General features: G+C 35.6%; 1 protein-coding gene across 1 annotated transcript in view; it reads left to right on the top strand.

Annotated features, from left to right (window-relative positions):
• Nucleotides 1-26,489, top strand: part of LOC134539674 (cytoplasmic dynein 2 heavy chain 1) — a 446,052-nt gene that overhangs the window by 300,090 nt on the left and 119,473 nt on the right. Inside the window, exons 55-59 of the mRNA XM_063381862.1 lie at nucleotides 637-745; nucleotides 1,318-1,483; nucleotides 18,220-18,418; nucleotides 20,171-20,385; nucleotides 25,687-25,920. Of these exons, the coding sequence (XP_063237932.1) occupies nucleotides 637-745; nucleotides 1,318-1,483; nucleotides 18,220-18,418; nucleotides 20,171-20,385; nucleotides 25,687-25,920 (923 nt within the window). The remainder of the gene's footprint in view (nucleotides 1-636; nucleotides 746-1,317; nucleotides 1,484-18,219; nucleotides 18,419-20,170; nucleotides 20,386-25,686; nucleotides 25,921-26,489) is intronic.

Raw genomic sequence — 26,489 nt, 5'->3', positions numbered from 1 at the left:
CAAGTGTAAAGTACGTGAGTATGTAAGTATGAAAGTGTAAAGCAAGTGAGTATATAAGTATGCAAGTGTAAAGTACGTGAGTTATGTATGTGTGCTAGTATTTGAGTGTACAATTATGTGAGAGTGCAAGTGGGAAAGTATGCAAGCATTCAAGTGTGCAAGTATGCAAATGTGCAAGTGTAGTATGCAAATGTGCAAGTGTGGAAGTATGCTGTTTCATTTCTACAACTCCCCTGCTGTCTCCTCCTCTCCCGGTTCCCCCAATACGTACCTAGCTACTCCCCTCATGCGATCAGAATTTTCGTAATGCTTAAAAATTGTAGCCCCCTCAGCAAAAAAGTTTCACTTCAAAAAATAACAGTATTGGGTATGAAACTGGAGGAAAAGTCACTAAGCAAGCGGGAGTCACAAAACTTTAATTACCAGCAACCATTTGCTGAGTTGCATTGGTGTTTTTACAACAGTGTAAAAAACCTGGAAAGACAATTTTATTTTTATTGCCTTATCGTGCAGAAAGTTTTGGTGGCTGAATAAGTAATACAAAACAGAAATTTCTGAGATAAAATAAATTTCAAGACAATAAGGATTGGTCTCTTTTATACAGTGTGATGTATTTGCGATGTTTTAACACCGCAGGTTCCTGGCCTGTACAATCAAGATGAGCTGGAGTCCGTCATCTCCCCTTTGAAAGATGTGGCGGCCCAGGATGGCTTCGTCAGCAATCTGGCTGCGTATTTTGCAGATCGTAAGTAGTTAATGCTTTTTGTGCTGTGTGCATGTTTCATGTATTTGTATTTGGTGTAGATGTTAATTTGTTGTGTGTGTGTGTGTGCTGTTTGTATGTTACTTTTTAACATGTGTGTTTTGTGCATTGATTGTATTTTTTGTGTATTGTGTATGTTTTAATGTTGTGTATGTCATGTTGCATGTTACATTTGTGATTTGTGTGTATGTTTTGTGTGTTTGTATGTTGTGTATGTGTCATGTTTGTGTTGTGTGTGTATGTTTGTGTATTATGTGTATGTTTGTTTGTGTACTGTGTGTATTTTTTGTGTGTTGTGTTTATTATTTGTGTATTATGTGTTTGTATGTTGTGTATATGTTCATTTACTGTGTTATGTTTTGTTTGTGTGTATGTTTGTCTGTTGTGTATGTTTTGTGTGTTTGTATGTTCTGTATATGTTCATATATAGTGTTTTATATATGTTTTGTGTGAATGGTTGTATGTTGTGTATGTTGTGTATGTTGTGTGTGTTTGTATTTTGTGTATGTGTTCATGAATGGTGTGGTATGTATGTGTCGACGTGCGTGGCGCAGGCGTGCGGAGGAACCTGCACGTGGTGCTGGTGCTGGACGTCACGAGCCGGCAGTTCACGGAGATGTGCGAGAGCAACCCGGCCTTCTACAAGGAGTGCAGGGTGCTGTGGCTGCCGGGCTGGAGGGCCGCCACCCTGCGGAGCGTCCCGCGCCTGGTCGTGGACAGGTCGGTCCCAGTTTCAGTTTAATTTAGACCATTTACAACAAATCGTATATCAAATTGAAGGTTAAAAAAAAATAGTTTTTCTTACAAATGTCCAATATGTGCACCTTTAGTTATACGGCTCACATCCAACCTAAAGTCCAATTATTCCCACACTTTGGTTAACACATCCGGGGTTATGGAAGCAATTCTTTGTCTCAACTCTGATAGATCATTAGGTAGCGACAGAACTTAGACACAATGTTTTATGAAGCTCCATAGGAAAAAAAATTGCATGGCGTTATGTCAGATGAACGTGGAGGCCAGCAAAAATGACTTATGTCGTGTCGACCATTACGACCAATCTAATGGTCAGGGACTTTGACGTTCAACTACTTTCGTACAAAGAGATTCCATTGGGGAATGCACGTTGAACTGAAATAACGATTCACTCTTAGCAAATTGCAGAACACAAAACGCTTTACGCTCAGGAGTCGGAAGTTTGCATAGGTGGCGCTGTAAGCAAGAAAACAATAAAGCAGTACTCGTGCATGCGCTTATCTAAATCTGATTTACTTTTTAATTGCAACTTTGAACCAAAACTCAAAATGCTTATTGTGGATACTATTGAAATTTATAACTGGGACATTCTTTTATGGACGTACTGTATTTTACTCCATCAACAGCTTTCGTGATGGTTTTGCCTGTGGTTTCAAGGTTATAGAAATTATATCATATAAAAAAATTATAATTGCTCTTTAGATTACAGTTTTTCCTTCAGTATCATTTTCCTCTGTACTTTTTTTATATTATTCACTAATTTATTAAAAGAGTGAACACTTAAATTATATTTGGCATTATGATGCTTGAAGCAATACTGGTTCAAAGGTTATAATGTGCTCTGTATCCAAAGTTATGGTCTTCTTACAAGGTTGAGCAATAAGAAATTTACTCTTTCAGGTAGATTTTTTCCAAAATCCCTAAATAAAGTTTCATTAAACAGAGATGTATTAACAACAGTTGATTTACTTTTATTGCATTTCTTTTTTTTTTAATGTATTTTTTATTTAACAACTGTAATCTCCACTATTAATAGGTTTTTGACTACAATTTGATATCAGTAATATTTCGTTCCTTCATTAAAATTATTTTGACAGTTTCTCTTTTTATATCTAAATTCATTAAAAAATAATAAACTTATCAAATAAATTTATCAACTCAGATAAAAGCTATTGGACGGAGACATGCTTTATTACTGTTTAGCTGAATTTACAACCTACATGTAACAAACATACGTATGCGTATAAGTAAACTCCATTCTATTCCATCTTGCAATTCACATCCTTGCATTGCATGCATATTTACGTGGTATAGTAGCTTAACTCTCACATTATTTCCTGAAAAATACTGGCATGGGGAGACACATCACGCCACTTCAAGGTTCGCCCTGATTGGCCTGCGAGACTACGCCCAGCTAAAGTTCCAGTTTCTTGGTGCGCAGTTACATGTCCACGTGCTGGGATTTTCCAACGACGCACTATCTCGAGGCATGACAATAGACCTGCTGGCTACAGTGTGTCGTGCCAATGTCCGTTCAATTCACTCCTTCTAGTATGTTCTCGAAATCTACCATCCAACTATCCATACTATGATTTAAAAGATATAAAAACGTAAATAGCACACATGTTAATTTTAAATCATAAAGCAAACAGATAATAAAACACTACTAAACATAACCTAAATTAATAATAATAATTAAAACACCAACTAAATACTTAAAATGATACATAATAAAAATAATATTAAATATTAGGGGGTGGGAATTCTGCAATGTTACAGTACTAGGGATAGTAACTTAACTTTCAAGTGTAATGACTAGGGCCTGGAATTTTTCGCGATCGCGAATTTTGCGAAAATTCGCGCGAATTTCGCATGAAAACGCAAAAAGTAAGTACATTCGCGAAAACCACAACATTTCTATATTACACTGCGAATATATCCCCAAAAAGTACCATTACAGTAGAATCCCGCCGATGCGACCCCCCTCTGATGCGTCCATTCCGTTTATATGACCGTTTTTTGAGGAACCGTGAAAAATTTGAGCAGAGAAAGTCGAAAATTTGAGTAAAATCGGCTGAAAAACAAGTCTGTTACACTTTGTTGGGCTCTATGTGTTCACGTTTATCTTGGCGAGAGCTGTACTGTAAGCAGGCAGGCAAACAAAAGACGTCTAAAAATAGATACCACCCCTCTAGACTGTCCACGCGGCAGTCTAGCCGAGCTCGGCGCCACCACTATCGCACGAAAAGCCGTCTCAGCTGTCATGTTATCTTACCCGCCCGGCGGCTTGACGTCATACGTGACGTGACGCGACGCTTGCCTCTCCCATCCCCTGCTAATTCTTCAAGGCTCATCCCTCCCAGAGCCACAAACCATGTAAAAACAATCCCCTCCCCCCTCCTTTTCCAACTAACATTTCAACACATTCCCTCCCTTATTTCAACCTTCTGCGTGAGAAACTGTCAGCGTGTTTTTTTTTTTTTTACGCTGCAAAGGAACGTGGAAAAGATAAATGCTTGAGCTGTCAAAATAAACATCGCTGGCGGCAAAGGCGGGAGCGCATCCTGTCGGTCTGTCACTGTGATTATCTACTCCAAAAACATGTCACAGCATTTCAGGATAGTATTGTTCTTATTTCTTTCATAGCCGAATGTTTTCTACCTGATCCACACAAGGTTAAAGTATCCTTTAACCCAAGTCTTGTGTTTCAGCATAATTACCTTATTTTTACATAATCCGTGTTCGTGTATGGTTTTGATGCTAAAAATTGATCTGGGGTATAGTTCACACTAAGTTTCTTCTCATTTGTGAGCTGGGGTTTGTTCAAGTGGCAACCCCGTGTTCCTCCACTCCATTAAATACGAGCATATCAGTATCAGAAACATGGGTTTTATTGTACTGACAATAGCACAGTAATGTGCAAATTTTGCAACTGTAAAGTTTTATGGGATAGAAAAGATTCCATTGACAAACACCTAAATTCGGCTAAGCATGTGGCATTGGCAGCCATAAAAAAAAAAAAAATTTTAGTTGCAAACATCTATAGCAACGTGTCTGTTTTGTGTAACTGTTTTGGATTTAATTGGCTGTTATTATGCATATTAGTCTATTCCTAGTATCATGGATTGTTTATTAAATATGTAAACTATTATATTCAATAACTGCACAATTTAGTCAACATTTAAAATACTGGTAAAATTTCCATTGCATAACGAAAATACCGACTTTAAACCACCGCTTTTCTAATTTGAAAGTACCGCTTTTTGCATACTGAAAACACCAAAATTTTCCAGGCCCTAGTAATGACTCTTGAATGTGGGATAGTAGCTTAACTGTCATGTGTCACAAGTGTACACGCTCATGCACAAACATCTCGCATGCACTTCTGGTTCAGCTCGTGGATGCAGAGGCAAATATAATAACAAAAATACATTTTAAAAAATTATCAACCGATATTAATATCAGTTTTATAGCAATATTTTGTAAGATATGTTACATGTTTATTGCTTTTATTTACATTTTTTTTGTGTTTGACAGTTATGTCTTAAACTTTATTTACATACATATTACTTCAGTGTTTTTTTTTTTATCTTTAGTTAAATTTCTTAATACGTATATATTTTCATGTAGAGTACTTCCTAAATTTTTAATTACAGTAGTCATTTATTCATTGGATTGATTAAACTTCTTCAGAAAACTACCTATTTTATTTATAAATATATTTATTTTTTTACATCTTGCAAGAATGCACCAAAGAAATCTATGTACAATTTAATTGAACATATTGTATCATCTCAGACCACTGCGCTTCCCACTTTCTAAATAAGGTTATTTATAAAGTTATGTTTTTTATAAGCAGAGATATTAAATGGTTAGGTTTTCTGGTATAATTTAAATATGTATTAGCTTTTTATTCTTTTGAGAAGTGTTAGTGTGGTTGCCACATGTTTTATGATTATAATTTATGTTGTTTCATGTTTGCAGGTATTTCTGATTATTTGCGTGTTTCCTTGTGAAAGAAGTCTGTGGAAGTTCTGGTTACACATTTTTTACTGGTTAGCTGAATTTTATCTGTGTTCATGTAATTTTCTTTGGTAATTTTTTGCGGTAGTTCTTTGTCTGAAAGTTGGCTGATGCAGTAGTTTGCCAATTATGTAAGAGTTGGAGAGAAACAAAGGTTGCTTATGCGTTGGAAGGATTCATAATTTGGTTGAAATGCTGATCGCCATTCAATAGTATTGTCTGATATTTTTATGTGCATTTTTTTTATTGGTCAGAAATTATGTCACAAAAGCCTAATTTTCTATTGGAGGACAAAGAGTGGCCCGGGAGTCATTCAGCATCTGTACAAGGTTCAGAGAGGACGTGTGACAGATGGTGGCTCAGAATTAACGTATTAATGTAGTGAAGAGACCATTTTGCAGCTGTGGTTCGGACTACACTGAACTTAAAACCTTTTTGGACATTTAATTAGTACTCATTCAAACACAGTCATCGGTAGTAGCCCAAAACAATTATCGAGTAACTTCGTCATTGTTACTACGTCCATGGATGCCCTTCTCTTGAGAAAAAGTCAGGGTGCTCATGTGACCCATTTTATGACTAATAAATAAATGCACATAAAAATATCAGCCAAATCTGACACATGTCATAAGCAACCTCTGTTTCTCTCCAACTCTTACGCAACTGGCCAACTACTGCATCAGCCAGCTTTCTGACAGCAAATCACAGCAAAAAATGCAAAAGTAAATTACGTGAACTCACACAAAACTTAACCAACTGGTAGAAAATAGGTAAAAAAGAACTTCCAATGACTCCCCCCCCCCCCCCCCCCCCCCCTTTCCCAAACCGCTACTCGCTAACCAGCCGTACAATGGCAGGATGCTGTCACTCACAATGCTAGACGGCTTTGCTTTAAACCCACTTCAACCTTCTTGACAAGTCCGTCGCCCTACAGGCCACCTCTAAAGAAAATATGTGTTAGTTTACATGTACGTTTTCTGCTTTCCGTAGTTAAATACACTAGAACCCCGATGTCAGGAACCCCGGATTTAACGAAGCAGTGATTTAACGAATACATTCTTGGGAACCGTCAAAAAATTGGACATTTTGACCAAAATGTGAAAATCAGAAAGAAACAAAAAATTAAAAAATAAACCAAATGAAAGATCATTAAAATCTGTTAATTTTAACACACAGCGAATTTTTGTGTGGGTTTTAATACTTCCAATAATGTTCATGTAAGAATAACAGAAAAATAATGTGACATTTCCTTTAAAAATATGGCAGCTGTAGGTTCTGCAACGCGAGTGGGTGCACACGAAGCTCGCCCGGCTGGCTGGCGGCAGCGGCTTCATGACGCATAAGCTCACCCCTCCCTCCCCTCTCTTGAACATTCTTCAAGGCTAGCTCATCCCTCCCAGACACACAAACCATCTAGTGTCCTCCCTTATAAAACCCCAACTTCGCTCCCCTTTGAAAAACCTTCAGTGAGAAAATGCTCATTTCACCCTACCTTCTCCCGTAAAATTTGGCTATTATGAATGGGTTACTAAAGCGGCGAGGGAGGGGTCAAAATATGTCACTTTTCACACTAAGTTCGAGTTCAGTCATCTCTGGCAAGGAATTTACAAGCTTTCAAACTTAAATATAAATGTATTTTAATAGCAAGGGTCCTATGAAAAGGAATATAAAGAATAAAATCAAGCTGCTGTCACCAAGCAAAGCATAAAACGGCCCAATGCGTGGTCGCTTCGTTATTGCTCGCGCGAGAGGTGAGACGTGGAATGTTAGAAGAAAGATAAATGTGAGGGAGACAGACGGCAGCCAGTGTGTTTCCTGCGTGGGCAATAAGTGGCGTAACCTTTTTTTTTATGCTGGGTGAAGCGACCTTTTTCTATCAACCCATGGGAAAAAATAATTGCTTGAGCTGTCAAAAATAAACACCGCTGCGGCAGTTAAAACAAGTCGAGGCGGGCGTGCATCCAGTCGGTCGCTGTGTATTGTCAACCGATAGCAATCAAAATCAAGAGAAATCCAGCAGGTAGCTTTCTTTGCCTTAACTGCGTACCACACTAGACACTCGCAAAAAGCTAAACGTAAACACGTTGCCACAAAAACCTTTATCTGCACCCTGCCGGCAATGGGGTGGAATGGGGGTTGTTAAGCGCTGACAGCGGTTGACAGGAAGTGGTATCTATTTTTAGATATGCGCTGCCTACGGCAGTACAGCACTCGGCAAGAGAAACACAGTAACACACTACTCACCACAAGAAACTTATTTTCTGTCCGATTTTCTTCGGATTTTCAGCAATTTTTCACGGTTCCTCGAAATCGGGTTGTAATAGAGAGGTGGTGGCAATAAATGGGGTCACAACAAAAAGGTTTTACTGTAATAAGGTTAAAAATTTTTTTAATTTGTTAATATCGTCACTTATATTATTTAACGTTATTTCCCCCCTGTAAATCCATCACGGTTGCACTATTGTAAGTTATGGTTCGTCACACATTTTTACAACATATATTTAAGTTACTTTAAATTATTCACAATATTTTTAAAAAATGTCTGAAATGAATTTCCACTCTTAATATTCCTCCTGATGACACGCTTAGTACGTGTTCTTTACAAGGTAAATTCGGCAGAAAATGCTCACCTTCGCTGATCGTTATTCACTGTGTGCCTTCACGAAATTAAGTCCTTAGCGACTCCGTCATCTAAGTACACAGCTACATGGGAAATTGAATCTCCGTGGGCCTGCGGAACACTTGGGCCTATGCCGCACATTTGGGTCTTCAGAATTGTAATTAAAAGACAGAAAATTGTAAAAATCACTTGAAAATTTATTTGCGGCATGGCCCCAACACCCAGACGTGAAGTTGTCTGTCCTTCAATCTCATAATAATGTACTTATGAGCTTCCGCCCCCACACGACCTCTCAGCGCAGTACTCGAACAATGACTGATGAAACACACCACATCACAATACACTTTGAAAATTTCAGTTAGCTGGGGACTTCCCTGAAATACTGCCTTATTATTGGTTACAGCATTCATTCTTACTACTACGATTAAGTGATACCGCACCCCGTGTGCCTTCCCCCAGTTCTGTCACATGTCTCTGTCCTCTTACACCTTGCATCTGTTTTTAATTTAAAAGAGAATTCTGGGATTTCCATGGTCTGGGCTAACATCTGTCTCTCTCTTACACAGGATACGATACTCTATCTTTTTTTTTTTTCTGTCGCTGTGTCACCACACGTTGTTCTTTCACTATACGCACAATATTCAACGTCTTAAAACCACTATAAAACACATATGTGAAATAATTATTATTATTATAAAAAGAACATTTTAATGCAATAAAATACTGAAATTCACACTAACGTAAATATTAATCAAGCCAGCACATTGAAAACAAATAAAATTTTAGTTGAAGATGCTTTTCAAAATAACATACTTGAAACATTAAAATTAATCACAAGAAGATTACAAATAATAAACTGAAAGTATTAAAACCTAAGTCACAATGACTTTGAAGGCTATATAATCAATTGATTTCTTTGAATGATGAAAAAATATTAGGGTTGTGCGAATGTTCGGTATACCGAAACCGAAATCGAAATTTTGCTACTTTCATTTTCGATTTCGGTAAGAATTTTGTCTGTCGAAGTTCATTTTTAGCGAAATATTTCGAGCTAAACGAAAGTTCAATAGCTTACCGAAGTTCGTTTGTTCTAGTTGAAAAAGAACTCGTAATTTAATAAAAATGTACAGTAGAATACCGGTACAATAACGTACCTTATAACGTATATTTCACTTTAACGTATTTTTTTAAGTCTCCGCCAAAAATCGTATCTTCTCCATGCAAAACGGTTTCAGTTTAAAGTATCATATTTTCACTATAACGTATAAATTCTACTAGTAGCGTGGCATTACTACACCAAAATTTACTTAAACTGGTAAATAAATTTCCAGCTAAATGATTAATGTAGTAGAACAAAGATACACAAATACCACCGCAACGTATTTTCTAACCTCTAAATTCTCAAAACAAAGTTAACAAACAGTTGCGCGCACTACCATGGATTATACTGTACGTAGTATGCGACGTGAGCAACACAACACCATTCGATACATCGAAAGACGGCGGTTTGAGAGAAGTATTCATTATTTAGACAAAAGTGTTACGCTACGCTAAAAATACTGTTTGATGTCTGTGCCGGGATTGTTTATTGTTATTGTTGAGTTTATTTTCAGGTTACGTTATTTAGACACCGCATTGTATTTGTGCTTAGGGATGCAACATCGCTCTTAAAAACATCGATATCACGAACATCGATGTTCAAACGAAAAAGCATCGATGTCAAAAAACATCGTTCTGAGAACCGATACATCGATGTTTTAACCGATGTTTTTAAATATCAGGAAAAACATGCCAAAATGATTTAAATTATAGTATGTAGCCAAAAACCATACCTACTACAGGTTCCTGACCATAATATCCACAAGATAGCTGTGATAGTTGAGCGGTGACCGTAACATTATATAGCGGAGAAATGAAGATAAAGGTGTACTGTACTGCCCTTAAGTGGTTTCAAGATTCAGTATCGGTTGTTTTATGCCTAATAATTACTCCGAAAACACGCCTTTTAGCCATTTTCACTCTACTAAAACCACTGTTTAAAAACTTAATCCGAATTCAAAAGTACCTTTCGGCATTCAGCGAACACTTAAATGATTTTCGTAAACAGATCCCACTCGGATATCCTGAAGCTCTGCGCACCGAGTCTGCCCAGGCAGACTGCAGTCTTAAGACACAGGCTTACTTAAAATAAAATTACTTGTTGTATTTTTATGTTTTTAATTATCATTTCATGAATGTATTGTAAATTTTACAGATCAGGAGAGATCTATACATCCAAAAACCATTGCGATACGACATTTAGTTTTCAAGAAACTTTTTTTTTTTAATTTTCGATATGTACTTTTAAAACTTACATTTTTAAGTATAAATAAATGTTGTAAATGCTAAACTATTTTGGTTGGTATTCCTATAATCCCCCCCCCCCAGTATTTTAAGAAGTCTAAAATCATACAAAAATAACTATTTTTTACACAATTTATTTTTAATTGAAAAAAAAAATATGGAAAAAGCATGAAGTGTATGTGCACGTTTAAAATGTAACATTAATTTTCTCGATAGAGCTAACGAGACCGTATCGGTAGGTACCAATCAATAGCTTGTATGTACAACAAGCTATGAAATTGTCCATTAAGTCTCGCTGCTTTTTCCCTATATTTTTCAAAATTTAAAAGAAAATTCTTATGTAAACAAATTTTTTTAACGGTATTTATTTTTTCCAAAATATTTTACACATCTTAAAGTACTGGAAAAAAAATTGATATTGAAATCAACCAAATAGTTCAGTATTTACAACATTTTTGATAAGTACCTACTTAAAAATGTAGGTTATTATAGTAAGTATACACAGTTAAAAAAAATGTATCTTAAAAACTAAATGTCGTATCGTAATTTTTTTATATATTCAATAAATATTCATGAAATGATAGCCAAAATATTATTTAAAAAAATAGGGTAATTTTAATAATAAACGATGTCGATGTTTTTGGACTTTTTCGTCGATGCATCGGCAATGTATCACTCTTCAAAACATCGATGCGAACATCGATGTTTCATGAACGATACATCGATGTTTTGAAAACATCGATATATCGTTTGCATCCCTATTTGTGCTACAATATGAATGATACTGGAGATAAAAAGAAACGAAAGAAATTCAAGGGGAAAAAGCAAGTCGCAGTTGCGAATACATATGGCATAGCGGCTCTCCTGTAGCTGTTTTTTTATATATTTTTTTCTCTTTGTAAAGATGATATGTATGTATGTTTCAGTACTAAGTACAAAAACTGGTGGTCCCTGTAAGTACTTAGCACTGAGATTCTACTGTAATGTCTTTATATGATTTGCATGTTATTACTAATAACGTAATAACATATGCAAATCATATAAAGACATTAATTAGAAAAAAAGATTTCCATTAAGATTAATTTACATGGTGATGAAAAAAAAAAACTATAATGAAAAAAACGGTAAAATCATAATTTGAACAAACATGGCAGATAAAGTAAACAAAATTCAAACGTGATTACAGTAGGCCTAGGTATCTAATAAACAAAATCATGCAATATTTGAAAAATAACCTGATTCATTTGCTTTCAAACAGTAGTGTAGGTACTATATTCGTAAAACATACATTCCAGAACTGTTAGTACACTATTTAGTATTTACCATATACACATAAACAAAGAAAGTACCTACTTTTATTCGCGCACGGCCAGACAAAAACATTGTCGTCGGCTTTATTTAAATTGTACATACTCTGTCTGGCATATAAAATCCTCATAATATACAACCAATTAGACAAAAAGGTCAAGTCACTGCGTGTAATGACCACTTGGCAGCAACCTTTGCCTGGTCTACAGCTTCCTGAGCTAGCCATTTGTGACAGTGGTGCAAGATGGTGGCCGTTCCGCAGTAGTCACGTATTTTTTCATCAGTACCATTCCCCTGAAAATATATTATCATAGACTGTGACATTACGACTGTAAAGAAAATAGTCTGTGCGCTGAAAGATCTGGATTGATTCTTGAAACTTACGAGTGACATGGGGCTGTGTTGTGTGGTCTAGGGCGGATGTTGATTATATTAAATAGTATTATTTATATACAGTGAAACCTCGTTAATATTATCCCGCTTATTACGAATGACTCGTTAATATTACCTATTACTATTTCCCCGTGAAATATGCCCATTAAACACAATGAAGATTTGTTTGGTTAATACGAAATTCTCGTTATTATGTATAGCGAACAATAACAATTCCCGTCCGTATAAACAAACAGTCATGTTTACCGTTTAATACGAACCAAAGATTACCACAAAGATACGGCCCCGCCTGAGTGTCCGAAGTGTGTTTTTAACTCTATGTTTTCAAAATCACTCGTTCGTGTGTTCGATATGTTCAGAAATCACTCGCGTTTGTACAATATTCGATATATCGAACTTCACGTGGGATGGTATTTACGTTCGATTTTGTACTTCCTTTGTATACATGAATCTGTGCCGGACCAATAAAAACAAAATATATGTTACGCCTAACGTGTTTAATATTTGTGTACGTTGTAATGAAAGTTTAAGTGAATTATCTCGTGAGAATTTTATTAAACTTTAGAATTTGTACGTACACACATAAAAATGGAGGCAAAACGTAAACGCAAGGAAATTGCATTGAAGACGAAAATTAAGATAATAAATTCAGTTCGTCAGGGTGAAAAAACGAAAACAGAACTTTCTGAAGAGTTTGGTATATCAAAATCAACCTTAAGTACAATTCTAAAGCAAGCAGATAAAATAGAAGAAGCGGTCAGGAAAGGTAGTAATCAAACTAAGAAAAGGATGCGCGTCGGTAAACATTCCGAATTAGAGGCCAAACTGCTGGAGTGGTTTCATCAAATGCGCGCCGCCAGAGTTCCAATTTCCGGGCCTATTATCCAAGAAAAGGCTGATCAGCTGGCACTGCAACTCAGAATTGACGATTTCCATTGCAGCAACGGATGGCTTCAACGCTTCAAAGATAGGCATAATTTGGCCACAAAATCCATTTGTGGCGAATCTGCAGCTGTCGACCAAACAGCAACGAGTGACTGGCTTCAGTCAGTACAGTCCATCGTAAGTAAATTTGCACCACAAGATGTGTTTAATATGGATGAAACAGGGCTTTTTTACAATCTGTTGCCCAATAAAACTCTAACCGTAAAAGGTGAAAACTGCCATGGCGGTAAACACAGTAAAGTTCGTCTTACAGTTCTACTATGTTGTAATCAAGATGGCAGTACTAAACTTCGACCCTTGGTTATTGGCAAGTCTGCCAAGCCAAGATGTTTCAAAGATGTTGCAGCAAAAAACCTGCCAGTAGATTACGAGGCAAACAGTAAGGCTTGGGTCACCACAAAAATTTTCCAGTTGTGGTTGTTAAAATTGGACAGGAAAATGGCGACTCTAAATCGCAAAATTTTGTTATTGTTGGACAACTGTGCTGCACATACTGCTCATGGTATGAAGTTGGAAAACATTACCTTACTCTTCTTGCTACCAAATACAACAAGTGTGACACAGCCACTCGACCAAGGTATAATACAGTGCTTGAAAAGAAACTACAGACAGCGCTTGGTGAAATACCTTATCAGGCAGTGTGAAAAAGGAAAGACTGAGCTTCCTAGGTGGTCAGTTTTGGATGCTATCCGCAGTATAGCCATGTCGTGGGACAGCATCAGCCAAAAGACAATTGTGCATTGCTTTGCAAAAAGTGGTTTTGGCCAGCAAACTGTTGAAGAACCTGACTGTGATCAACCTTTAGAGGATTGGCAAGAGTTAAAAGAACATGTGCAAGTTGATAATGACTTCAATGAGTTTGTTCATATTGATGACAGTGTGTACACCAGTGCAAGATTAACTGCAGAAGATCTTGTTGGTTCACGAGGATTACAGGAAACACCAACGGCTGACGCTGTACAGTCACTTTGTGAGGGTGGTACAAGTCAGGATAATGATGGTGATGACGACAATGGTGAGGTAGTGCATAAACTTCCAAGCAAAAGTGACACAATCAGTGCTTTGCGTACACTGGAAAATGTACTTGCTGCAAGTGATGTGCCAATTGACTTGATTGCAGGATTTGAGAAGATATGTTCTGCTGTAAATGATATTTACAGAGATAAGTGTGTCCAGAAAAAAATTAATGATTTTTTTAAACCTATGTAAATATATCTTGCATACTTTGCATAAGAATTGCTATACACTCAACAGCAATTAACTGTACGGTAAATGTTAATCATTTTTGTCAAAACTTTGGAAGCAAATTAAATAAGAATACATACATACGTATATGTATACTAATTATCAGTCTGTTATAGTATATTTTATTAAAACTATTAAAATTGCTTCTAAGTGTATTTTGTTAGTGTGCATGTCAATATCTGGCTTCTATTACAATAATAATATTCCACATTTTTAGTGCTCTGACATGTAGGAATTCAATATTTCTTATCGAGTTCTTATTCTACCTATTGGCTCAAGAACCTCATTAATATGAACCTCGTTATTACAAACTGAAATATTTTACTCCCCTTCAGGTTTGTATTAATGAGGTTTCACTGTATACTTTAAAAGACACCAAAATGATTTATGTAATAGAATTTATTACTGAAGAGCAAATTTTGGGGCACTTTTTTTCTTTGTTAATTAAAAAATTTCGATTAACTTTCGTTAAGAATATAATTATCTCATAGAAAAATTCATTTTCGTTTCACTTTCGCGAAACTTGATAAATTTTCTTTCACTTTCATTTCGTGTGGATGAAGTCACTTTCGCACATTCCTAAAAAATATATTTATTCTTTTAGGAAATATTTTTTTTAAAAACTGGGAATGGCAGGGTCTTGCAACGTTACATCTTGCAAACATGAAATAATCTCAATTGTGATCATAAAACATGTGGCAAACACATGAATACTTGTAACATAGCATAATGTGTGCCCCATGCTACTAATAACACTAATTGAGAATGTGTTATGTTGTTAATGTTTTCTTAATGTTTCATCTATTATGTATAAGCATTTAAGTGAAATTGTTTGTGCCATAATATTATTATTAATTTGGGTTAAATTTAATTTAAATCTGAATTCAGTGTTTTTAATTTTTTTTTACTATAATTTGCTTGATCATTTAAAATTAACATGTCTGTTAGTTACATTATGCTTTTTTAAAGCATATTCTGGGCGGTAAGCTTCTGGAAGGTTCCGGAAGTTTTAAAAACGAAAGGAATAAACGGGTGTGACGCACTGTCACCAGGATGTTATTTTCACGTCTCAAATTAGTGGGAAAACCCAGTGCGTAGGCGCACAGATGCGCAGCGGTGGACTATAACTTTCGCTGGGCGCTACCTCGCCAGCCAATCAGAACGAACCACGCGGTGGCCTGATGTGTCTTTCCAGACTTTCAGAGAAAATTGGATTTCCAGTCCATTATAGTCATGTACCTGGTTCTGCTTTGTGATTGGTCGGTTGATACAGGGTTGCCTCCCCTTTGTTTTCGCCTTTTTAAGGGTAGAAAATTTCGTTATTCGATTAGTTGTCGCTCAATTGTCGCCGTGTGTTGTCACGTTGTTGGCAGCTCGCTGAAAAACTATGTAAAAAGTTGCTGATAGCCAATTTTACGCCTGCTAGTCAGAGCCAGCCCAAGTTAACCTCTATTTTTATTTTGGGTTTTCGAACGTTCAATTATAAAATACAACCCCAGGCGTTGGCTCAGGGTGACTGTTGACACCCTTCCGGGATATTTTCTATGGGCTATTGCTACCTTTGTTAAACATATGAGCGAAGGGACTTTAATTTTTTTTTTGTAACTGAGCAACGAGCTAAGTCTGCAGTGAATGTGTGGAAAATATTCTGGACATGTAAGTTGTGATATATGTTTTTGTTTTTTGAGAAGTAATAATAAAACAAAAGACTGCCTTAAAAATGCTTTTATTTTAAATAAAACTAAATACAAACTTTTATCCTAAGGGAATTATTCATCTTCAATGTTGGCAACAAAATTAACTTAAAAAATAATTATTAATCATTGTGTTTAAACTTTTTAATTGATTAAAGTGTCTTGTTAATATTCTGGGTTGCTTAGCTGGCCAACATACTTCTCAAAAATAATAAACAGATGTTATTTACATGAATCTAAAAACCACACCCAGTATTAGATATAATCAGAAAACATAATAAATCTTATAGCATTGGAGGCCCATGCCCTCTCAACATAAAGCATTAGCATAAATAATTTTATTAGGTTTTTTTGATGACTTTCAGTAATCGGTTAGGTTTCCTGTTCCATTGTAAATAACTGCTGATTGACTGTTTCAGAGATAGTCGTATGTTAGCAATGGGTTGTTTTGGTGTTATTTTTCATCAGTTCATGTTTGTAAGTATGTCTGTTAATTAACTTAATTTAAAGTTTTAAAGCAATTTAAAGATATTATTGTCTGTTTGGCTGGTTTGTTAGGTTTTCAGGTGTAGTCGTATTTTTTTTTTTACTTGTTTTGCTATTATCCTTGTTTTGAAAGCATGATGATGCAATGCGACTGTACTGATTACATCAGTGTTAGAGTTACCTAAATAAAGAGACAGAAACTGTAGTTCCCTGCCAAGCGTGGGATCTCAAGGACAAATATATCATCACAATTGTAAAGAGATAGAGAAGAAAAAGCCCCTAGTTATATGCATGCAGATTTATTTAATTTCTTGTAATTTGTGCTTTGATTGGCTGATTTTTGAAAGTGTTTTATGAAGCTTGCATGTGATTGGTTGTGGGGGACAGATTTTATGTTAATATTTTTATTTAATTAATGTCTTGAAGGTAACCACCTCCCTCCTTCATGGATGGAGGTAGGCAGGTTGATCGTTAGTCGTTGAAAGGTGGTAGAACCTAAAGGTTGCAGTCAAGCGATGGCTTGAAAAAAAATATAATTATGAAGTTGAGAAGCAAATTTGACTGCTGATATCTGGGTTTCGCCTATTCGTAAGCATTTTCAGACATGTTATTTAGAATTCTTTGACTCTAGTCGTCTGTCTTAAGCCCATTACGAGGCGAACGTGAGTCTTTTCATCGTCATTCCAAGTATGTAAGTCCTTGACTTGTTCCATGAGTCCGTGTGTAACGACGGGATATAAATATCATTAATAAATCTTTGATTTGTCAGGCATTTTGGTACCATTTTCAGTTTGAATTGTTTTCATGAAGCGACGAACCTTTTTTGTGATGTTTTCTGTATAATTTGGAACAGTGTTGTGGTCGGAAGATGGCGGCCCTTGTGTTAGAGTGAATTTTCGGTCAAGTATATTAAAAAGTAGTAAAATTCAGTAATTGTTTTCTAGAGACTTTATTTTCATCATGAATCATGTTTGTACAAAATTCAAACAGTATTTTCTAACCCAACAAATTCTTACAAGTGTTTCATGTATGTGCATTTCAGGCCAAAGCTAGCCGGTGGGGTCTGGATTGTTACAATCTTTCATAAGCTTATTTAGAAAGTGGGGCAGGCAGTAGCCTGGGTTTTTAAATGCTCTTAAGTTAAGGTTGTGAATACACCCTTTTTTTTTCATTATGTTAATGGCTTCATCTGTTTCACACAGTAATTAATTTGATTACTTCTGAATATTTCGGTGCCAAGGCTATTATTGTTATGCCTGTTAATTTGGATCATTAGTATACAAAATTATTTTGAGATTAGGGTTTCTTACGGCCTATGTACAGCTGGAAAACATGGAGTTTTAAAAATTTTAACTCAGAACCTACTACAGGAAAATTAATCTAGCAGAATGATACTAATAAATCTCTCATTTAGCACTTAACATACATTATCAGTACCATATCTTATTGATAAATATATATTTTTTTTTTAAATAAAAAAATTCTTAAAAAATATATTAATGTATCAGTGTCTGGGATTGCATCATTTCAAGTATTTTTTTAATAACAATTTTTAATTTTATTTGTTTTTGTGTCGAGTTTTGTAAAGAATTGTTTAAGGGAGTGTTTGTATCACAATAATTTTCACTGAATTTTTCCTACAGATACAACAGTCGTGATCCTGAAAATGCTCGAAAGAAAGTAATGGTAAATGATGACATTGTCAATGGTTTTGTGAAGATACATTCTCAGGCGCCTGATGTGCTAGCATCTCCCCAGAAGTATGTTTCTTTCGTTCAAACATACATTCACATCTACGGAACCAAAATAATGGGAATAGAACACAGGCAGAAACAGTTACAGGTATGATATGTGTTATGTATTTAGGTTAAGATATTTTGTATGACAAGGTTGGCAATAATTGGGTTAGTATAGTTGTGTTGTCAGGTTAGTATTATGTATGTGACAGTTGAACTGTAGCCATGTTTGTAAAAAGGAACCTACAATGTTGAGAGTTATGTCTTTAATAAATAAAGACATGTGCATAACATAATTATATATATCAACCAGTTGGCCTTTTGAAAAAAAAAAAAAAAATTGGTTTTGTTTATACTGTCACAATTTAAGAAGCATATGCAAGATTGTCAAGTTGTAATTTTGAATAGTGTTTCTATTTTCAAAATCAGCTCTAATGCAAGCTATAAATGAACATTGGCATTTTTGATAAAAACCATTAGTGTAACCAATTCTTGTTTAATTTGTATAAAAAAATTTTTTTTTTTTGGGTCTAAGAAGATTGCATTTCACAAAAAAAGGGGTTGTCTGTAAAGTCGGTTTATGGACGATAATTTTACGTGATAACGTCATAAGAAAACATTGATGAAAAATTGCATACTTTTTAATTTTAAAATATTATTTACAGTTTTTGCAAATATAATATAAATAATTTGTTTAAATATAATCACGAACAATTAGTTAAAAAGCCCGCCTTAACCTGTTTAATATTATAGAAGATTTTCTCGCATGGTGGTTGGTTGGAGGAACGTGACAATGAGTCATGCATACCTAAAAAAATATATATAAAAAACACTGAGCCATCGCCCTGCTACGGCCTGCTCGGCCCGTCGCCCGAACAACGACCACTTGGCCCGGTGCTCGGACAATGACTGATCTAGATCTTACAGCTTTCCTCTCCCTTGTGCGGGCAGTGTCCTGGGCTCGCTGGCGTAATTTTCAACCAATCACGGCACATGGCAACAGAACCTTCCACAAAATGCTTCCTTCTGTTCCCATGACGCAGCAATTTTCTCTCTTATATGTACTCCCGTGACAGTTACTCGCACGCCTAGCGTGTGAAACAAAGCCTCGGTCGTGGAAATAACGAAGGAGCATCACGTCAGCACGCCTTCCCACATAAAGAAGCAAAAAAATAAACTTCAAAAAATAAACTTATGAATTTTAAAAAATGAAAACAATAAACCTTATGAAACACTGTAGGTCTAACTTCGAAAAAGAAAAAAACTTCACATCATTTGAAAACCTAACCTGAAATATGACAAAAAAATTTATAACAAATTATCATTACTGGATTGCATGAGTAAGGCTGTAATCTGGGTTGTTACAACTTGTATTATTTGCAGTTTAAGGCAAATATTTATTAATGCAAACTGGATTAGTCTGGATTAGCTGTGTTTTATTTTTATATTTCATTGATGTTTCTCATGGTTTTGGTTATGTTTTTCATACCTCTACAGTATGGTTTCACAGTTATTTACAAATTATTTTCTTAAGTTTTGTCCTATACCTTTCAGTCTTTTCGTCCACTGTAGTGTATAATTTATATCCTAAAGGTAAATTGAGTTTGCTTGTACAGGCTATTAATGTGTAGGCTATGGTGTAAATTTTAGTTTTCATCATCTGTTACTGTTTTGATAGTAAATTTAATAATTATTTTTTATGTTATACTATTTTTTTTATGCCATATCAGTATTATAATTATATTTTTAATTTTTTGAAAAATTATTTAAAAAATTAGTACAAGCATAAAATATATTAAGATATAAGGTTAGGAAATGTTAAAGTGTGTATGACTGAAAGGGGTTTTTGTTACGAAAGGCGGGCGTGTCGAAACTGACGGAAGCCAGGCAAATCGTGGACACGCTCAAGGTGGAAGCCAATGAACAGGAGAAGAAGCTGGCAGAGAAGCAAGCCAAGGCCAACGCGGCCCTGCAGATGATAACGGAAACAATGCGCTCCGCCAACACTCAGAAAGTCGAGATGGAGTCTCTGAAGGAGCAGACCGAGAGAGAGAACCAGCAACTCGTTGTAAGGTTAGTTTTGTCTTGGTGTTCTTGATAGTAATACCATTTTATCAAATTCATATATTTTTTTTGTGTGATGTTCTTGGTACAAATTATTTCATCAGTCTCATCATCTCTTGCTTTTTTCATTTTATCTGTGAAGTTCAAAAACGTTTTCAAGTTAAATGTCCTGGCTGATCCTCATAACATTTTTTTGCAACAGATCAAGCCAAGGGCATAAGCTCATAAAGGCTTCCAAACTCACTGTTCTATGAACAAACATGACATCGTCCGTACAGAGGAGAAGCATAAGAGAGTCAACAAGTTCCAACTATTTCAGGCAGCTTACCCGGGTAGCTCACAAAACATAACTTATGTTACGTCCTGAATTATTGGCTATCAGCAAACAAAGAGCAGGTAAAGTTAACATAAGTGTGAGCCAGATTACAGAACTCATCCACCTAGGCACTCATGCTCGCAACTGGATCAAGTGAAGGAAAGCAAAGTTAACATTGCACGACAAAGACAAAAAGCAGTTAAACCAAACAGAAATTTCCACAAGAGCCAGGCCGAAAATGAATTTAGAAAATACCAGCTCAAATCAAAATACACATACATTATGCTTGCCACCTTCGTGATACAACAACCAAACAAAGTTAAGTAAAGTAGCTTGGCTTCTGGGTTGTAGCCGTGTCCTTGGTAAATAATTCACCTATTATTATGAATGAATGGTGAATCATTCGCCAAGGACACAGTTACAACCCAGAAGCCAAGCTACTTCAGACAATGGCCGTGAAAGCCTACAAACATTACAAACCTTAAGTAAATTTGGTAAATCTGTATTGTACGGATTAGCGCCAAAAAAAATCGTACAAATATGAAATAACTTTCATTATATGCTCTTTTACGTCCTCTTTTCAGAACCGCCTGCGGAGATTAAAAATTCCAATTACTTTTGGAGATATCGCCGTTCTTAATTTGCAATACAAGCCCTATGTAATCATTTAACAGACGCCATTTTATATTTTGCCGTGTGTGCGTGAATGCCTAAATAACAGAAATTTTCCATTAGGTAAGGTTAGTTACATGATAAATACTTCAAAATAAACGGAAATTAAAAATAATATCAATTAATTTTACTTGTATAGTTTTAAGTATTTATAATGTAACTGACCTGACCTAACAAAACGGGACACGGGTAGATTAGGTCAGGTCAGCTACAGTATAAGTACTTTGAAACTGAACGGACATTAAAAATAATAAAAATTAATTTTAATGGTTGTTTAGTTTTAAAGTATTTATAATGTAGCTGACCTGACCTAACAAACCGGGAAAAAGGATGAACAGTAGGAACTCACGTAATTTTCTTTTTACGTGATGTAGTCGTTCAACTACGTCGCGAAAAAAAAAAAAATCATACTTGTAAACAAGCAACAATGGTGAACGCGGGAAGCCTACGATTCACTCATCCTTCTGGACATACCCGAATACTCACGTTGGCAAGCCTTCTTTCAACAGACGAGAGGCAAACGCCCGATCGTGCATCTTCGGTTTTTTTTGTTTATTGTAAATAAATATGCAACTAATGAAAACTAATGGTCAATTAGGTTATGTTAGCTGCATTATAAATACTTCAAAACATTGTGGATGGTTGATTTGGTTAGGATAGCTACATAAAAAATACTGTGAAATCATGAAAACTGTTTCCTAGCGCTGGATAGCTACATATTAAAAAGTTATTTGCTAAGCAACCATAAAATGATTTTATAGTTTTTTTAATGTAGCTATATTTACCTAATATAACCAACCATCCACAATGTTTTAAAGTATTTTTAATTACTTCTTGCTAATTTTAAGAAAAGAAGGCTTGCCAACGTGAGTATTCGGGTATGTCCAGAAAGATGTGTGAATCGTAGGCTTCCCGCTGAACGCCGCATCAGTGCACAACATGAAAATTAAAAAATTCCATATCTCCTAAAGTATTTGGAATTTCTGATCTCCGTCGGGTTTAATGAAATGAGGAAGTTAAAGAGCACAGAATAAAGGTATTTTCGGATTTTTTAAATTTTTTTTAAAAAATCGCCAAAAAATGAATATTAAAAAATTCGATATCTCCAAAAGTAATTGGAATTTTTTATCTCCGCAGGTGGTACTGAAAAGAGGACGTAAGATAGCATATAATGAAAGTTATTTCATATTTGTACAATTTTTTTTGGCGCTAATCCGTACAATACAGATTTACCGTAAATTTTTATATTAAGCTGCATCTTGCTAGGGCGAGGTCTCCTAGAAGAAGATGAAGAAGGTAGCTCATCCAACAGAACTTTTATCAACAGCTTAAAATCAACATACACTAGAGTCCCGTTATAGCGAGGTGTCACGGTTCCGGGTTTTATCATCGCTATAACCGTGTCCTCGCTATAACCGAATTGGACAAATTTTGGCCCCCAAAAAATAAAAATTAACCGAAAATAGCATAAAAATTTAAAAATTGTGTTTACACCTGTATAATTGGAAAATAACAGGTTATATTAACGAAATCTTAATTTCTGTGAGCAGATGTGTGAATTCTCTTTAAAATGATACCCCACAAGTACGGATGCGATCACCGATTGCGCCACGTAAGTATAGCATCTCAGCCCGCGGCCGACGCAGCATTGTCCTGCTATCTATTGTCGACGCGGGCTGTCTGCTGGCGGCCATGTTGGTTCGGGATGTAACAGGTGGTGCTAGTGTAGCGCGACAATTTAATTCCTTACAAAAAAGCAGGAGTCCGGCAACGCACGTACGCCTCAAACGAAATAGTCGCTGGAAAACTATACTTTTTTCATTTAAAGAAACATGTCAACTTTTTTATAAAATAAATTTGGGATTAAACTTAAACCATCACCACCCCTTTCCCAGACAGATACCCCAACAACTGACCGAAACAAAAGTTACTAGAAAACTGTCCTAGCGATTCAGAAATAAATACGGTAGTGCCTACTAGAAATGTAAAAGTAACGAAAAAATGCATACCCGTATGTATTCGTTACTATAACAATTAGTACTCGTTACTTCTGATACCGCATAACATGCTATGTTATGTTGCAGCAATGAATCAGTCTTATTGCGTATGCGTACAGTATGACGTCGCGTAAATAATAATAAATAGAATATAAACATTTAACAATATTTGATAATTAATAGTTTTTGTTAACCAAGAAACAATAAAATCTCATTAGAGTGGCTTTTTAATATTATCTCTTTTAAGATAACAACCAAAAAAATGTGAAAATACGCGATTATAAAAATAAAAACATACATATTTCTAATTTGTAAAAAATACTTTCTTACGTTGTTTCTGTTCCAATCTCAAACTTTATCTACGCACACAATGAATACCTTTAATAAACAGTAAAAAAACTTGGACGACGAATTTTCAAATTATACTTTACTTAATAAACAAACCTCGTTCTTTGTAACGTAAATTCATCTAATATGCGCGCGCATGCGTAAAACATATGAAAAATGCGAGTGACGAGATCCAGCCATCCGTAACGTTTCGTTACTCGTTACTAGATGGCGCACTCGTTACTCAGTACCGAATACACACGGTTTGCTACAGCTCTAGTGCCTACTATTTGTCAGATAGTAAAATAAATAACGTGACGTGTTTGTAAACTCGTCACGACTGAAATAATTCTAAACAAGTATATAAATATTTGTGTATTATTAACGCGATCAATTAGCAACAAGTATAAAGACGGCTCTGAATTTTTGGCTTAACATAGTTATAAACAAGGTTATTATTCGTTAATGAAAATGTCGCAACAAATTAATTAAGAGCATTTATATTAAAAAAAGTGCACATTGTTATGTTTAATGGCGGGAAAAAATAGATTTTGTCTATTTTATAAATAACAAGAAATGCGTACAAGTATACGTATATTCAAAGGCTTGGTTTATTCGACTAGAGCATACCTTGACCTTGAAGCCAGCCAGTGATGCTGTGACTGTGAAGTCGCAGGCACAGATAACTAATGGAAGTTTGATAACAGAAAGAAAGGATGGGATTCTATTTTTAAAGCCACACACTTAGGTGGCGACTGCAAGGCTGAAGAATGTGACAGGCATCAACGGCAATATGTCTAGTGGCGAGCGAGAGGGGGAGAGATAAAGCAGACAAATAACAAAAGCGCGCTTCAAGCGATCACGCCGTAAATTCCTCAAAAATACCTCGTTATAGCCGTGTTCTCGCTATTACCGTGCTCGCTATAACGAGATTCTACAGTAGTTTGTAGGCATGGAGGGGAAATGGTTACCCCGCCGAATTAAAGGGAGGGGATAAGGAGGGAAAGTGTGTCCCGGCCAGATAAAGTTTGCTTAGGTAAGGCGGGCGATTCCAATTTTTCAGGCCGACAGTCCTGCCACCAGTTCAGTGTGAAGAGAAAACAGCTTCTTAGTTCAGAGCCTTGCGCTTAGAGGCGATACCGAGCTAGAAGCGCCAGTGACTATCATCCCTCCTCACAAATACAATCCTGAATAGGCAGGCCCCATAAACAGTCACAATTGAGTGAGGTTGCGCAATGGTTGAAACCATGGACTTTCATACAAATTTAACGTCCCAGTTCATCCTGATTTTTGGTTTCCATTGTTTTACCTAAATGGCTCCAGGAAAATGCTGGCATGGTTCTTTATGATAGGACCTGGGGGAATGTTTTTTTGATTTCTTTGACTTGTACAGTGTCTGTACATCTCACTGTTCATTAGAGATGAACAGTGAGCTCCAGTGAACTTGGTTGAATATTTCTTAGCTTCAATAAGCTTGATTTGAGGGAAACTGGGGTATTGACAGGATAAAAAATTCTAAGTTTTAATTTTTTAAAGCTGTGATACTAAAACGCTGTTTTTTTATGTATTTAATATGGACAAATATCAGATAGAGTTTGTATTTAGGTAGCTAAACTTATTAGTTCAAAACAAACAGTAGTTATTTTAATTTCATGTATTTTTAATACAGACATAACTATTGTTTTCCAAGGTTTCTTGGTTTATCATTGATAGGCTATAATTTGATTAAGTTAGATTTTTTACATTCTTGAAGAAAATGTTTTTTTATAAATATATATATATATATATATTTTGCTTCACAAAGGTTACTATATAGGTTGTGGTAGCAACATTATTTGTACAATATTGATTTTTTTAAAAAAATACTTTTGATTTATAAATTGTAAATATGAAATCGTTCTGCCAACAGATATGTAACACTAGAATTACATTAATGGTGTAAATGAACTCCTGTGAAAATAGAATTATCTACTTTTTGTCCTGTTCTGCCAACCCTAGGAAGAAAGCAATTGATGAGGAGCTGGCTGAAATCGAACCTCTAATCCAGGAGGCTCGTGCTGCAATCGGCAACATAAAGTCTGAAGCGCTCTCGGAGATCCGCTCTCTGCGAGCGCCGCCGGACATCATACGAGACATCCTGGAAGGGGTGCTGAGGCTCATGGGTATCTTGGACACATCCTGGAACAGCATGAAGACTTTCCTGGCCAAGAGGGGTGTGAAGGAAGACATCAGGTTTGTAGGGCTCTCGTGATGCTCGCGTCCACTGGAGTTGGTACGCAGATTCGTGTTGCCTTAAACCACTGTGCATGATCATGTAACATAGAACAATATCAGTGATAGAGACACCCTGAAAGAAGAAGTCTGTTGGATGTAGAGAAAGAGTTTGGAAAACCTGTGCGGTAGTGGCACATCAAAAATGTTATTCTTTTTGTTTTGTTGTAATTAGGCTTTTTATGTATTCGTTTATGATTATTATGTTGTTCTTTTTTTTCCTGTTTAATGTGTGCAGGGTCAGCCTGCTTTGGTGTTAAAATACTTTGGCGAGGCACTTACGAATATAATAATAATAATAATAATAATAATAATAATAATAATAATAATAATAATAATAATAATAATAATAATAATAATAAGGGATCTGCGAGTATTATAAATGTTTACATTTGATTAAAATAATTTCACATTCAACTATACATTTCAGATTTAAATTTTTTTTAAATTTTTGTTACTAAAGTTACTTAGTATAGTAGTAGCCAGTGGAAGTTTAAATTAATTTGCTGTCACAGCTGTTCGTAATATCC

The sequence above is a fragment of the Bacillus rossius genome, chromosome 15, assembly GCF_032445375.1.
Source record: "Bacillus rossius redtenbacheri isolate Brsri chromosome 15, Brsri_v3, whole genome shotgun sequence".
Lineage (NCBI taxonomy): Eukaryota > Metazoa > Arthropoda > Insecta > Phasmatodea > Bacillidae > Bacillus > Bacillus rossius.
This window is presented reverse-complemented; position numbering and strand designations above follow the sequence as displayed.